General features: G+C 51.2%; 1 protein-coding gene across 1 annotated transcript in view; it reads right to left on the bottom strand.

Annotated features, from left to right (window-relative positions):
• The window catches only part of LOC311594792 (solute carrier family 22 member 1-like), a 30,454-nt gene extending 15,903 nt beyond the window's left edge, over positions 1-14,551 (bottom strand). The window contains 6 exon segments of the mRNA XM_084776819.1: positions 1,193-1,299; positions 1,437-1,551; positions 3,049-3,217; positions 5,676-5,830; positions 6,269-6,372; positions 14,003-14,551. Of these exon segments, the coding sequence (XP_084632945.1) occupies positions 1,193-1,299; positions 1,437-1,551; positions 3,049-3,217; positions 5,676-5,830; positions 6,269-6,372; positions 14,003-14,416 (1,064 nt within the window). The 5' untranslated portion in view covers positions 14,417-14,551.

Here is a 14,551-nt window from a genome sequence, read left to right as displayed (position 1 = left end):
TCCTGCTGGATCCAGAAGCCAATGGAAAGCATAGGAAAGGTTTGAGAAAGCGCGAGTGCCCTGCAGTGCACAGCTTGAGGGAAGTAGGGAGGATGCAGGCTGCTGCAGCACATATGAGAAGGCGTGCTGCAGTGCTCCCCACAGGATGGAGAGCACACACCAGAACCTCCAGCACTGTCCAGGCCACGGTTACATAGAGTTCACTGAAGGGCTGGCTGGTGGGGGTAAGGGAATGGAGAGGCCTCCGTGGGATGAGTGTATTTGGGATACAGATGAGAAGCTGGGCAGGACAGCAGAGCAAGCCACTGTCCCTATCTGCAGTGGGTCATGCACTGACATGGAGGACACACTGCTGAGGCAAACACAGAGTAGACACGAGCATGCCTGTAACAGCCATGGCTGAGCACAGGACCCCAATGTGAGGGGTGAAGGGCACTGAGGCAGGAGAGTAGCGGTAAGCCTGGTGTCTAAAAAGATCAGAGGAGTCCACGGAATCATGGGTATTGAGTCAGCAAACATTTACACCAGCCTACTATGTGCCCAGCAATACCCTTCTAGCTCGGCTCTTTGTTCCACTAAAACACATAAAAGCAAACAGGGCAACAGCACAGATCCTGTGTGAGAGAGGAGGCCCCAAGGCCAGCCTTGGCTGCTAAGGGAGTGGCTTAAGATTTCTGTTTGTTTTGAAAAGGCAGCCGTGTGTGTGTGGAAGACTGACTGATGTCCTGAGGGAACAGGTAGAATTTTTCCTCGTGAAAACAAGAAGGGGCCACGAACTGCCCTGACAGGCACAGGGAAAGGTGCATCTGTGTGCTACAAGGTCCTTTCCCGTGAACCAAGGGTACACAACGGCCCAGAGGTGAGTCACAAGGTTTTGAGAGGTGAGGAAGTGCATTATCTACTTAAAGACACTGAGCCAATGGAACCTTCTCCCCTACCCCACACCAGCCGCCCCCAGAAGATAAGTCACTTAGACTGGGGTAGCCTCAGAAATGCTTTGTTCTTCTCTGCCCTTCTCAGTGTTAGCCCTTTACCCACTCTTACGAAAACAAGGGAGCAAAAAGGCCTTTGGAAAACTCTGACCCAACAACTGTGCAGAGCACTTATCCATGCTCTTTCTATGGGTTTATTGGTACCCAGAATTTGGACAGCAGCAGAGCAGCCCCAAGGGATGTCCAGGAAAGATGCTCACCATAGATACATCAGGATGAGGGTGTGCTTCCTCATGTTGGGAGTTCGAAGCAGGTCGACAAACGAAGGACTCCGCTTTTCTGACACATCCTCCTCAAGGCAGAGCATCTGAGGGAGACTGGGTCATCACTACACCTGGTCAGTGTGCAGGAGGAGATGGTCTCCCAGGGAGAGGCCCCATCCCATGAAGATCGCAAGGCAGCCCCAACCCCACAAAGGGGTGAGCCCCCTCTGGACTTCAGTACCTTCAGGTCGGCGGGGGGCAACCTTCCATTCTTCTGAGCAATTTGCTCCATGATCCTTACTGCTTGGGTGGTTCTCTTCTGGGACAACAGCCATCGGGGGGACTCGGGGACAAGCCTGCAGACACAGCTTATAACCACAGAGCCTTTCCCAGAGGATTCGCCCCCACCTAAGACTTGACAAGACTGCTGTGGTGCAATGCTCACAGCAGCCCCGAATCCTTGGGTAGGACTGTGACTCCCCGAGATGCTTGTGAAGAGGGAGTCCCCCAAGAGGCTGTGGTGTGCAATTATGGTCCCCGTTGGGTGGTGCATGCATGACTGCTACTTGGAGCCGCTGGCTGAGATTCCCAAAGTAGAACGTAACTGGGGCTCCCTCCACAGCCTCTCTGTGAAGTGGGGTCCCATCGCTCTTAAAAGCTGGGAGTCCAGCGAGGGAGGAATAGGAGGATGCAAGTAATGGGATAACAATTGAGTTGTAGTCTGAATAAATTAATAAAATTAAAGTTAAATAAATAAAAAAAGCTGGGGGTCCTAGTCCAGAGAAAACACAGAGTAGGAGCTTCGCATACCCTGCCCTGCATATATCATGTGAATCCTGGGCTGCTGAACAATGCTCATCCTATTTCCCAGACAAAGGGGTCATTTGCAATAAAATTTGATGGACAAAAGCCAGGCTTGGTGGTGCATGCCTTTAATCCCAGCACTCTGGAGGCAGAGACAGGGGGAATCTCTGAATTCGAGGCCAGCCTGGCTTATGGAGCGAGTTCCAGGATAGCCAGGGTTACACAAGGAAACCTTGTCTCAGAAAAAAAAAAAAAAAAAAAAAAACATTGACACTTGGTTGGGGGTGTCCTGTTCTGGAATGACTCAGCATGCGTCTTCCCCAGAAAAGGCTGCCAGTGGGGCCCCTCAACGCATTCATTTACTTGTAAGTCGTTTTAACTAAGACCAAGTGCCTACTGCGGAGCTAGAGGAGAGGCAGGGCGGAGGCTTATTAATGGAGACACTAACATGAAACATTGAAGTGAAACGGGAAGCAAGGAGAGGAGAGGGAAAGCAGGCAATAACATGACGTGACCTGACTTAGAGCGGTGTAGCTAGAGGGGGCTCTGGGGACTACAGGATGGGAGGCCACGGTGGGGAAGTGTCCGCTCCTGCCTGTCATCCTATGCTACATAGTTTATAAGACTATCTCCAAGGTTTCCCAGGGCCTCTGGGAAGCACTGTTGGATACCGACCCAGGGCTGACTCCCTGGGGCCAGTCTCCCTGTGGTTGGATTGGCTCTGTGCTTCTAGAAGAAGGTGCGGGTCCTTTGAGATGGGCGGCCTGCCCCTGTACTCCCTTGTAGTCCTACTCCTGTCTATGTGAGGGTGGAGTGAATTTGGACCTGCTCTGTGTTAGGAGAGCAGCCCACATTGTGAGGAGCCCTGGGCACATCAAAAGAATGACGTGCATTGCGTGTAAAAACACCAGGCCACAGGACGGCTAGTATAGGCTCAGGCCTCTTGGAAGGTGGCCTGTGTGGTGGCTGAGGTCAGCACACAGCCCTCCATGCACCCAGAGCCCAGCCCTGCATGGAGCCAACTTATCTCTGGCAGCGGGAGGCATTACCAGTAATACAGCAAGAAGAGGAAGGTGGGCACGGAGACGGCCAGCTGGAGCCAGCGCCAGTTGGGGATGGCGTAGGCCACACCAGCAAGGCCCACTAGCCCCACGGTGAAGGCCACCTGGTACATGATTGCCGTTGTTCGTCTGTAGCCAGAGCCGACAAACTCTGTGACTGAAAAAGAGACGGTGGTCAGAGGCTGTCCTCAGAGAAGAAAGACCTAGAGGGAGGCTCCTAGAAGGAGACATGCCCCTGCCTCCTGCTTCTCACCAGCCATGGGCCTTGCTTCATCCACTCTTGCCCTCTTTCTGCATCTGTGTGTTTTCTCCTTCTCCTTCCCCTAAACCCAGTCTGCATTGCTGGAGGTTTACCAGGCTGGTTTGTTGCCAGGTTTTCTCTTGCCGCCCCCTCTTTTTGCCTTCTTTCTTGCTATCTATGTCTCCCCTGGCATGCTTCAAGGCTCGAGCTTCTCCTCCCCAAATATTCATAGAAACTCCAGGCTGAGCTGGAAAATCCCCCTGGGGTTCTAGCACAGTCACTAACTCTACAAGTACTCCTGCATGTTGGCACTGCTCTTGGCCTGGAAGGCAAATGGAGCCTCTTGTTCCCAAACAGAACATATACGAGAGAGAGAGAGAGAGAGAGAGAGAGAGAGAGAGAGAGAGAGAGAGAGAGAGGAGAGAGAGAGAGAGAATCATATCTACCTTGGTGCCTCTACCCTCTATCAAACACTAAGTGGGAATGAGACACTCGCCGAGGAATACAAAGTAAGACAAGGGAGGGAAGTGGGGAGCTCAGAGTGCAGCGGGGCTGCTGTTTTAGAATGGTTGATGGTCATGAGAGTGGATGGACCTATAGGAAAGCAGTCCTGGTGGTAAGGATGCCATAAGGTGTGGTGAAGCAACTATGTGAGGACCCAGATAGTAGGAAGAGTAGGGGACGAGTGGGGTACAAAGGCAGAGGAGTAAGGCTGAGTTAGGGGACAACAGGAAATCCTGGGGCCACGCAGGGCACTAGGAGAACTTCACTCTCAGTGTGGTACCATAGCCCACAATAGTGTCACATAGTGTCACAATGGTTGTGTGTCCACAAAGGCTCCCTATGCTAAGGAGTTGAGAACTGAATATGCCAGCAGCTAGGAGGTACACGTGGAGATGAGGCAACGGTCAGGCTAGGAACAGTGGGTTCCTCTCTGGACATATGTTGAAACTTAAGACAATAACAAGATTCACTGAAGGAATATGGGGGTACAAGGTGGTGGTTTGTGACCTGAGCAGCTGGCAGGAGACCAGCATGTGTGACTAAGGAGGTCCCAAAATGAACAGTCTTGGAGTCACTGGAAGGCAATGTCCTGAGGTCATGCCATATTAATGGTCAAGAAAGGAGACTAAGAAAGAGCCACCAGTGAACAAGAGGGGATGGTATAGTATGTCCTGGCGCCAACAGAAGCACCAGGGGACAGAAGTCTTCTGAGACTCCTAACACATCCTACTAAAGCCACTTGGGCATCTGGCTGTAGACCCCTCTCTCTAGCCTTGAGATCCAAGGAGGCAAAGGGACATCTTATTTGCCCCTATACCCTCTATCGCAGTGCCAATAAGCAGCACCAGCAGTGTTCCCAGACGGGGCTACATGCCTGGCACTGGGCCACTTGAATACCCAGTAACCTGCCTATTTCTCAAAACAACCCATGGGATGAAAGTGACACTATTATCCTCATTTCCAAGATGCTAAAGCACAGAGAGGGATGACGTAACTTGCCCAGATCCTATAGCTACTCCGACCTGGAATGTGGGTTCAACACAGTTTCTTTCTTAATTGCTCATTATCAGCATGCAGGTGTCACGGGCTAGTCTGCACTACTTGGACCTCACTAGTGAGTCATTATTTCTCAAGGCAGAACCTCTTTTTGTCTCCATATCTAGATATCTCATGGCCTCTTAGGTTTTCATCAAGACAGTTGTAACTGTAGCCTGGCTTTGGGGGAGTTGTCGGTTCTTTCTACAACATTAAAATACTCTTTGGTCTACTTCGCTTCCTGAACCTCCACTCACTCCCCTTACCAAGAATGACATGACTGCTGAGAGAAAAAGATCTTATATAGCAGCCCTAGTCTCTCCTTCCTCTCTCTCTCTCTCTCTCTCTCTCTCTCTCTCTCTCTCTCTCTCTCTCTCTCTCAACTAACTGCCTCTTTTTCCCTAGCCCCCACAAACATCCCCTGCTCCCCAAACCTCCATGTCCACATTTAACTCATCTTGGTGTGCCTCACTACCTCATCCCTGTCTTTTTTGAACCTAAGGACCACACCCACACCCAGCCCCACCCACACCCACACCCAGCCCCACCCACACCCACACCCACACCCAGCCCCACCCACACCCACACCCACACCCAGCCCCACCCACACCCAGCCCCACCCACACCCACACCCAGCCCCACCCACACCCACACCCAGCCCCACCCACACCCACACCCAGCCCCACCCACACCCACACCCACACCCACACCCAGCCCCACCCACACCCAGCCACACCCACACCCACACCCAGCCCCACCCACACCCACACCCACACCCAGCCCCACCCACACCCACACCCACACCCAGCCCCACTCCCATCCCTCATGTAATTACTCAAAGTGTAGCCGGATACCCAGCTGCCCTTGCTGACCATGCCCTGCAGCAGGCGGAAGAGCAGCATGGATGTATAGTCCGGGGCCACAGCTGTCAGCACACCCGACAGGGAGGTGATCAGAGTGGTCACCAAGAGGCACAGTTTACGGCCAAACCTGCAGAGATAAAGAGGTGTGTAGGAGGGAATTAAGAATCTGGGGTCACCGCATGTGTATACTCACTTGCCTACCTGACAGCCTTCTTGTGCCTCTCCTGGGCCATTTAAACACGGTTTCAAACTCCACCTATCTAAGTTAGAATGCCACCTTTGGCACGAGCCCAAGCCCACGAACAGATGAGACTTGGCTGTTTGCAAACCCAAAATGACCCGCGGCCACCTCCCCATTCAAAGCATACCATTCACTTCTCTCAGCCGCTGCCCCTTCTGTCCAATCTACACGCTCTTTCCACGGCTGCCCAGCTCCTCTGCTGGCCTGACGCCCCGCTGCCAAATCTTATCTGCACCCACCTGCGGCAACAGAGCCTGGCCAGCCATACCCCTCACCCCTGTCCCACTCTCCAAAGTCCGACTCAAATGGACCACCTCCGCATACCTGTCTGCAATGTAACCCACAACCAGGGAGCCCAGGAAGAAGCCCAGGTTAACACAGGACTGAAAAAGGTCCACTTTCCAGGCGTCTTCACACACCAGGTTAAACTGAAGCAATAAGAGAGAGGGGGAAACAACTGAGAATTGTGGGAAAGCCGGAGCCTTCTCCCAACCTCCGCCAAACAAAGCAAACTGCCACACTGAAGTTGTCCTCCCCAGGCTGGGTCAGCTGTGTCTAAAACATCCCATAAGCCTAGCGCCGCCATGCCCAGCTCGTTCCCAAAACCTTTGTGCCTGTGAAGACAGCCGCTGTTGGCTTTGCCATTGGCAGTTGGCTACCATTGGACAAAACATCGTTCTAAAAGGAGCAAGAACAGATAAACGCCCTCAGGGGAGTTGTGGCTGCCAGGGAAGCTCTCCACAGGGAAACACAACCGAGGTCCAGGAAGGTGGCTCAGTGGGTAAAGTGTGCAAGCCTAAAGTCCAGAGTTCAGATCCCCAGCACCCAAGTAAAGATCTGGGGGCAGCAGCATATGCCAGTATCCCTAACGCTGGACAGAAGAGATGAACTTCCCCCCGGGGACTGGCTCAGCAGCCAGGCTAGCCAAAATGTAGAGCTCTGTGTGCAGAGACAGACTGTACCTCACAAAATCAAATGAAAGGTGGTAAGGAAGGATAGTCACCGTCAACCTCTAGACTCCATAGACTAGCACCAATACACATGCACCACACACACGGGCACACATACACACACACATATACACACATGCACATGTGCCGCCATATACATGTTCACGTCCACACATGCACACACAACCAAGAAAACAGAGCCAAATACAAAAACACATAAAAGAAATGCAGGCCTGGTAGCCCATGCCTATGACATCAGCACTGGGGGAGTATAGATGGGAAGACAGAGGCGGGAGGATCAGGAACTCAAGGTTATCCACAGCTATGTAGTAGGTTCAAGGACAGACCAGGCTCTATAAGACCCTGTCTCAAAAAAAAAAGGAATTTTGTTTTTCAGAGCGTGTAGATACTATATAGTTAACTGAACTCTATCACTAAAGGAGCTGTGAGTGGCAGTAAAACAGAAGATCCCAGACAGAGCCAGGACATGGAGGAGTGTGAGAAGCAGGAGTGGTCCTGCGTGTGAAGAGCTAGGGGGAAGAATTAACGGGGAGACAGAGAGAGAGGCCAGCCCTAGATGTGCACCACTGTTCAGAGGCCTGGAGGGAGCAAGGCTGGGGCAGGGGGTGGGGCGTGGGGCATGGAGCGTGGGGCATGGAGCGTGGGGCATGGGATATGGAAACACAATCAGAGTGAGGTAAGAAGGAAATTCAGCCCAATTCTATTGTAACCCGTGCTGGATCAGGACTCCTAGAGTCTGGTCCAGATCTGTTTACTTTAACCATATTAAAACCCAGCACAATTTTGGGAAAAGGGATTCAGATAACAATTAGCCCAGTTCTACCCGCACAACAATTTAAAGCATGTTTTCACTGAGAGCCTTTACAAAGTGCATCTGGCATCTCTCACAAGAATAGAAACTGTTGGCTCAGAGATAGTATCCAGGGTCTACGGTCTAGGGAGGTAAACACAACGCTTGTGTGCATCACGACTGCCCTGGCCCTGAGAGAACACGGAAGTCACTTAGGCTCTTGTAAAACACAAGTGACATCACTCTTGAGGATGGATTTTATGGTCTAAAAGCAGCGCTCAAGATTTAGGAGATAAGGGTCTGAGATAAGTAAAAACAAAAATTCTGCAAGATACGGGTAGAGCCTGCCTGGACAGACAGCCAAGGAGCAGCCGGTTGTAGAATTGTACCCTTCCCGGCATCCCAGGGAGAGCAGCTGCACATTAATGCCACCGAAGCAGTAAACTGTATGTTTAACTTTGCTTACCTGTGTGCCCAAGGCCTTTTTTGACCTCTACACTGGCCCAAAGCACAGTGACAGGGCACATTCTGAGCAGGGCCTGGGCCTGTGTACAGCAGGTCACTTTCTCTTCAGAGCTAAGGAAGACAGACCGAACAGATGCCAGGAGGCTAGGCACTAATGCTGAATGGAGCCTCTTGCCCTTCCCAGTGCTGGCACAGCTCTTCCTGACCTCCTGGCTCTAGCAGCCTGGAGCAACGCTACGAGGTATTACAGCAGCAAGTCACTTAGCAACTCAAGGCCCTTCCTGAGGCTTCCCAGTCGAAAGCATCCACACTGTGTCCCTCCTCGGCTGCTGTGTGCCCTGGAGGTAAGAAACTGGTAAATGATGAACTGCTTTAATTCAAACGCTAAGATCTTATTAGCTCATCCCGTGACTCTCAAGTTGGCATATGAGCTGTGCCCTTGTCCTGCCGCAAGGTCAAACACGCCAAGTCTTAGGGGCACTGTGCTCAACTGGCTGAGGTCGCTGTGACACAGCCCCTCATTTTTCTGAAAGATACACAAGATCACCCGTTGCCACTCAACACGGGGGGGGGGGGGGGGGGCAGAAAAGCAGCCTTGTCACCCACCAACCTGTGCCCAGACCCCGTTATCTGGCACTCTGGGAGGCGACAAGGTCCTGAACAGTGTCACTCTTCTTCTTCTCTCCACCTGCCCCCTCTATCACACACCTTCATGAGCTCCATGTCCCATACCCCATTCAACGTGTCCCTCTGAGGCCCTGAGACCTCCAGGTCCCCTCCTCGTCATGTGCCCTACCAACAGGACACACTGGGACAGACAGTCCTGGGTGTTACCGAGGCATCAGAGCCCTATATCTTCATAAAACCAACAGCCTCTTTGTGGCTCCACTCTGCGTCCCATGACAATGTTCTGTCTGTCACTAAAGTCACAGGAGAAGGAAGGCCTGTGGGACTGCTACCGCTAAGGCCTCAACTTGGTCCCTTGTTGGCCACTGTTGGGGTTTTGTTGTTGTTGTTAGTTTTTGTTGTTGTTGCCTCAGGACAGGGTTTTTCTGTGTAGCCTTGGCTGTCCTGGACTCACTTTGTAGACCAGGCCTCGAACTCACAGCGATCCTCCAGCCTCTGCCTCCCGAGAGCTAGGATTAAAGGCGTGCGCCACCACGCCCAGCCCCATTGTTGGTTTTCAATCTGATCTTTGCACATCAGTGTTGCTGCAGGATGTCTGTCCCTTCCTCAAAGGGTCACTCTTGCCTGGGACTATGTGTGGAGCCAGATAGATTCCACAGCTGGAGGAAGCCCATCCATCTTGACTCAGTTTCACCTTCCAGTGCTGCTGCTCTCTGAGAACCAACACTCCCCCAAGCCTTGTCCAGTAGTAATGTCTAAAACCCCTGCTCCCAAACTCCACCCATCCATTGCACCCTAGACACCCCGTGCCCCTACAGCGAGCCTGAACCTACACAGAAGGCAAAGATGGCGGGGGTGAGGGTCCCTAGGCACATCTGCTACCCTTGCTGGGGTTGCACCAGGGATAGACAGCTTTTCCAGTGTACAAATCAAGCTTCATGTTTGCCTCCTCAGAGTCACCCAAGGGCCTTTTCCTGTGACTCCTACCTCAGTGGATCATGAAGGCAAGTAAGTTTGGGAAGTACCAACGTGGCCACCTCAGCTCACCCTGTCCAAAGGCTATTCCCTATTGCTCAACACCCACAGCTGGTGGGGCCAGAGGCTCTCTCCAGCCTGGTGTGTGGGCTGTGGGAAAGCTGGGCCTCACGGAGCAGGGAAGGGCAGCAAAAGTTAACGGACATCTAATTCCTTCTCCCAGGGGAGCCTTCCAATCCCAATCCCTTAGTCTTGGGGTGCCACCTAAACAAAGGTCATTCGTCTTCCTCCCTAAAGCAAGTTCCAATGTCCAAGTTAAAAATTAGTTCTGTGGAAATGAGTAACTACACTTAGCTTCCGATCTCAGGTTTGGGATAAGTAGTGAGGCAAGGGTGCTTTGAAAGCAGGTAGAAGAGAAAGGTAAATGGAAAAGACAGCCTGTCCAGACCAGTCTCCGCTGCCTTCCTACCCTGCCACAGTGAAGCTTCTTTTGTGTCTGGGCATGCACGTGTTCCATGCACATGTGCCTGTTTGTATGCATGCCCACGGATGTGTGTGCCTGCACACAGAGGTCAGGGGTGAACATTAAGTGTCCTCCTCTATCAATTTCCACCTCGTTTTTCTTTTTGTGTGTGAAATGTGTTTGTGTGTGTATGGTGTGTGTATATGCGTGTGTGTGTTGGGGTGTGTGACTGCAGGTATGCATGTGCCATGGTATATATGTGGAAAACATTGAACAGCCTTGCATGCTAGTCTTCACCTTCCACCTTGTTTAAGACAGGGTATATCTTTTTATATATTTACCGAGTGGGGTGTGTGTGGGTGTGTGTGTGTGAGAGAGAGAGAGAGAGAGAGTGTGTGTGTGTGTGTGTACATATGTGCATGTGTACCACAGAGGACAACTTGCAGGAGTTGGTCCTCTCCTTCCAACATATGAGTTCCAGGGACTGAACTGAGGGAGTCAGGTCAGGCGGCGAGAACCGCTACCAGCCGAGCCCTCTCACCAGCTCTCTTTGTTGATGTGTCATCGCGCACACCAGGCTGGCTGGATTCTTCTATTTCCATCTCCCGTCTCACTCTAGGAGCGATGGAGGTACAGGTACATGCTGCCATAGCTGGTTTTTAACAGGAGTTCTAGGTGTCTGAATGCAAATCTGAGGTTTACACAGTGGTGCTCACGATCACACAGTAGGCACTTTTCCAAATGAGGCATTTTCCCAGCCTTTACATCTATGTTTCCTCTCACCCTGGCTTTCAAACTCAACCCAGCATGGTGCTTTCCTCTAAATCCAAGCCCTCCCTCGCTCTCCCTTTGAATATCACTGCACAACTCAGCACTTTCGTCAAGCTCTGCTGTGGGGTCACGGAAGCCTCCCTCTGTGCGCACAGTCAAGTCTTCCTAAAACACGTTCTGTCCTTTTGCATATGTCCCCTCCTCTCAGGCCCAGACGCTGCAGGGTACCTCCTCTACACCTGCCCAGGTGTCCACTTCCTCTGGGTTCCCATCCAGGGCTCCACTGCTCCCTTCCCCACTCCCCTAAGCTAGAACCCTTAAATTAGACATTGCTCACACACACACACCACACGGCACCTGTACCTCTTACACCCTGTCCTTCTGTCCCGCAACATCTGTGTTCAATGATGCTTCTCAAATCACTTTACCTTTTTATGTTTCTCTGGGTTTCTTGTTTTGTTTTGTTTTTTTGAAAATAGAGTCTTGTGTTGCCCAGATCCAGCTAAGGAACAATGAGGTTGCAGATCGTAAAGGATATTTTCTCCTGATAACTGATATTGGAAATACAACTATTACATGTGAGTTTTATTATATAATATAATTATACATATAAACTTATTACATAATAATAATTATTTATTACATCCCGTGTAATATTTGTATTTGTTTATTTATATAATATCTATGTACATATTATAACTACACTTAGCATCCAGTCTATGGTTATTTTGTGTCTGGGCATGCACATGTTATATGCACATGTACTTATTTGTATGTATGCCTATGCGTGTGTGTGCCTGCACACAGAGGCCAGAGGTGAACAATTTCCACCTTATTTTTCTTTTCATGTGTGGAATGGGTGTATGTGCACATGTGTGTGACTGCAGGTATGCACATGCCATGATATACATGTGGAAATCATAGGACAACCTTGGGTGCCTACACACACACACACACACACATACACACACAGATGTTAGCCAAGTATGGCAATTCACACCTTCATTCTCATCACTTGGAAGGCTGAGGCAAAGAGATCACTATGAGTTTGAGGCCAGCCTGTGCTACATAGAAACAGTTTTTGTTTATTTCAACTTTATCTGGGCATGCCCTATTTTTATTGCTGAACATAGCAACCCTATCCTACTGCCACATAAAAGTGTTTGGTCCTGTTTAGAGAGCGGAGCAGTTCCATCCATACCTGGTGGGTGGCTCAGAATCAAGATGGTGTTAGGGTTGAAGGCTTCACAGGGGGTGTGAGATGACAAGGAGGCCAAGGGAAAAACTCGGCCGGGCATGAGGAATATAATTCAGTTGGTAGAGTGTTTGCCTAACATACATGACGCCCTGGGTTCTAGGCCCCGGACTGCATAAACTATGTCATGGTATACAAACACCTGTGGTGCCAGCACTCAGGAGGCAGAGGCAGGAGGACCAGAAGCTCAAGAGCCTCCTCAACTCCATAGCGAGTTGGAGGCTGGTCTGAGCCCAAGCAAAGAGTGTCCTGGGTCCACAGAGACAGTGTTGGCCGGCTCCTAGATTTCCCAGCAGAGCAGCCCTGCAAGGTAAGCCATCTGAACTTGCTGTCGGTCACTGGAAGATGCCCGGGGGGCCGATGTCTATGTCCAAGCGCATACATCAAGGTGTCCAGCACTCATTCTGCTGGTGAAAAGGAGGAGTCCTGAGCAGGCCAGGGCAGAGGGGCACTGGGCATCCTCCTAGCAGCAGCCTTACCTGTACTGACGTGACGAGCATTAAGAAATGGGAAAAAAGGAAGAAGGGATGCCAGGAAGTCCACCAGGCACGGAGTGGGGTATGGCTGGGGAGGACCATGGCCTAGACCTTTCACTGCAGATGAGCTAGCTGTACGCTAGCCACAGCCAAGATATTGCTGACATCACTTGCGAGCCTGAGCCTGAGGCCTCTCCACCGGACTTCTCCCATGAAGTCAGGAGGAGCCATGAAGGGGAAAACATCTAGTAGCACTTTTCACTAAACTCTATCTCTGGCTGTGGTGGCAAAACCTTGAATCCCAGCACTCGGGAGGCAGAGGCAGGAGGAGCTCTGTAAATTTAACGTCAGCCTGGTCTACAAAGAGAGTTCCAGGCCAGCCAGGGCTACATAGTGAGACCCTGTCTCAAAACAGACAAAAACAAACAAACAAAAACAAAAGACTCTCAAAGTCAAGTGCACAGTCAACTAAATGACAGGGTCAGGCTCCTTGGACATCTTCCTACCCCCTCCCAGGCCATAAACAGTGTCACTGTGTTTATGTTTGGTGCTCACCTTCCCAGTTCTCAGTTGATCCTTACAATATGGCAGATGAACTTACTGTAATACCATTTGCCGACAGGGAGGTCAAGGCTCGGAGTAACTTACCCAGATACATTAAGCTAAGAAGAGGCACAGCTGGCATCACATAGGCTGACCAATCCTTATACTCTCTCATTGGCCATTGTTTAGGCCACTTGTTAATACCCAAGGAGATGAGGAGAGTACCCAACACTACCCCCAGGGAAGCAGGTATGGTGAGAGCTATAGATTCTGAGAAGAGCTAATGGAGAAAAGGTGATGCTGGAACCGGTAAGATTCTCAGATACTAGAGATGCCTGCTGCCAAGGCTGATGACCTAAGTCCAGTCCTTGGAACCCCAGAAGGAAAGAACTCTTACAAGTTGTCTTCAGACCTTGACACACACTTATAAACACACACATACACACACACACACACACACACACACACACACACACACACACACACCATGACATGCACATATCCACATATATAAGTAATTGTAAAATATTAAAAAAAACATATGTTCCCCCACACAGCACCTATGCCTCAGTGTCATCAGTAGGTGGAAAGACCAGGGTGCAGCCTACTACCTGCTCAGCATACCGGAAGTTGAGCCTCTCCTTACTGTCTGAAAAGACACTGAACCACCTAGGATTTGCTTTCAATTTCTACATTACCTAAAACGCAGAGCCCATTAGTACCTCAGTGACAATGGAGGAGCCGGGAGTGTCATACACCCAGCCATGCTGGCAGGGGCTCAGGGGCAGGTGGCTCCTGTTGGCAGTCAGGCTGGACAGCGGGTCCACACAGCCAAGGGCGCTCTGGTTCCAATCCACCTCATACTGCATGCACTGGCTGAGGTAGGAGGCCTGGCCTGCAGACCCCAGGCCCGGCACGGTGTAGTTCATCTCCTCTGCCAGAGTCCAGCCGCATCGCTGGCTCAGCTCGGCCGCCCCGGGACTCCAGCAGCGGTGGTCAGGGGTGAAGCCTAGGAAGACGATGCCCACATAGATGGGGGCTAAAGAAGCTGAGATGAAGCATAGAAACAGGAAGGCTTGCTTCTGGAACCTGCCAAACTCCCCAACCTGCTCCAGGACATCGTCCACGGTGGGCATGGCTGGGTAATACCCTGACCGGATTTAGCCAGACCTGCTGCGGACTGCCACCAGGGGTTCAGACGGTGTCTCATTTAAAGTCCTTGGAACTGTAGCGGCTTGAAATCAAGTTGCTGTCCAAGCATGATACATCTG

Source organism: Acomys minous, assembly GCF_964271855.1.
Source record: "Acomys minous genome assembly, chromosome: 3".
Taxonomy (NCBI): Eukaryota; Metazoa; Chordata; class Mammalia; order Rodentia; family Muridae; genus Acomys; species Acomys minous.
This window is presented reverse-complemented; position numbering and strand designations above follow the sequence as displayed.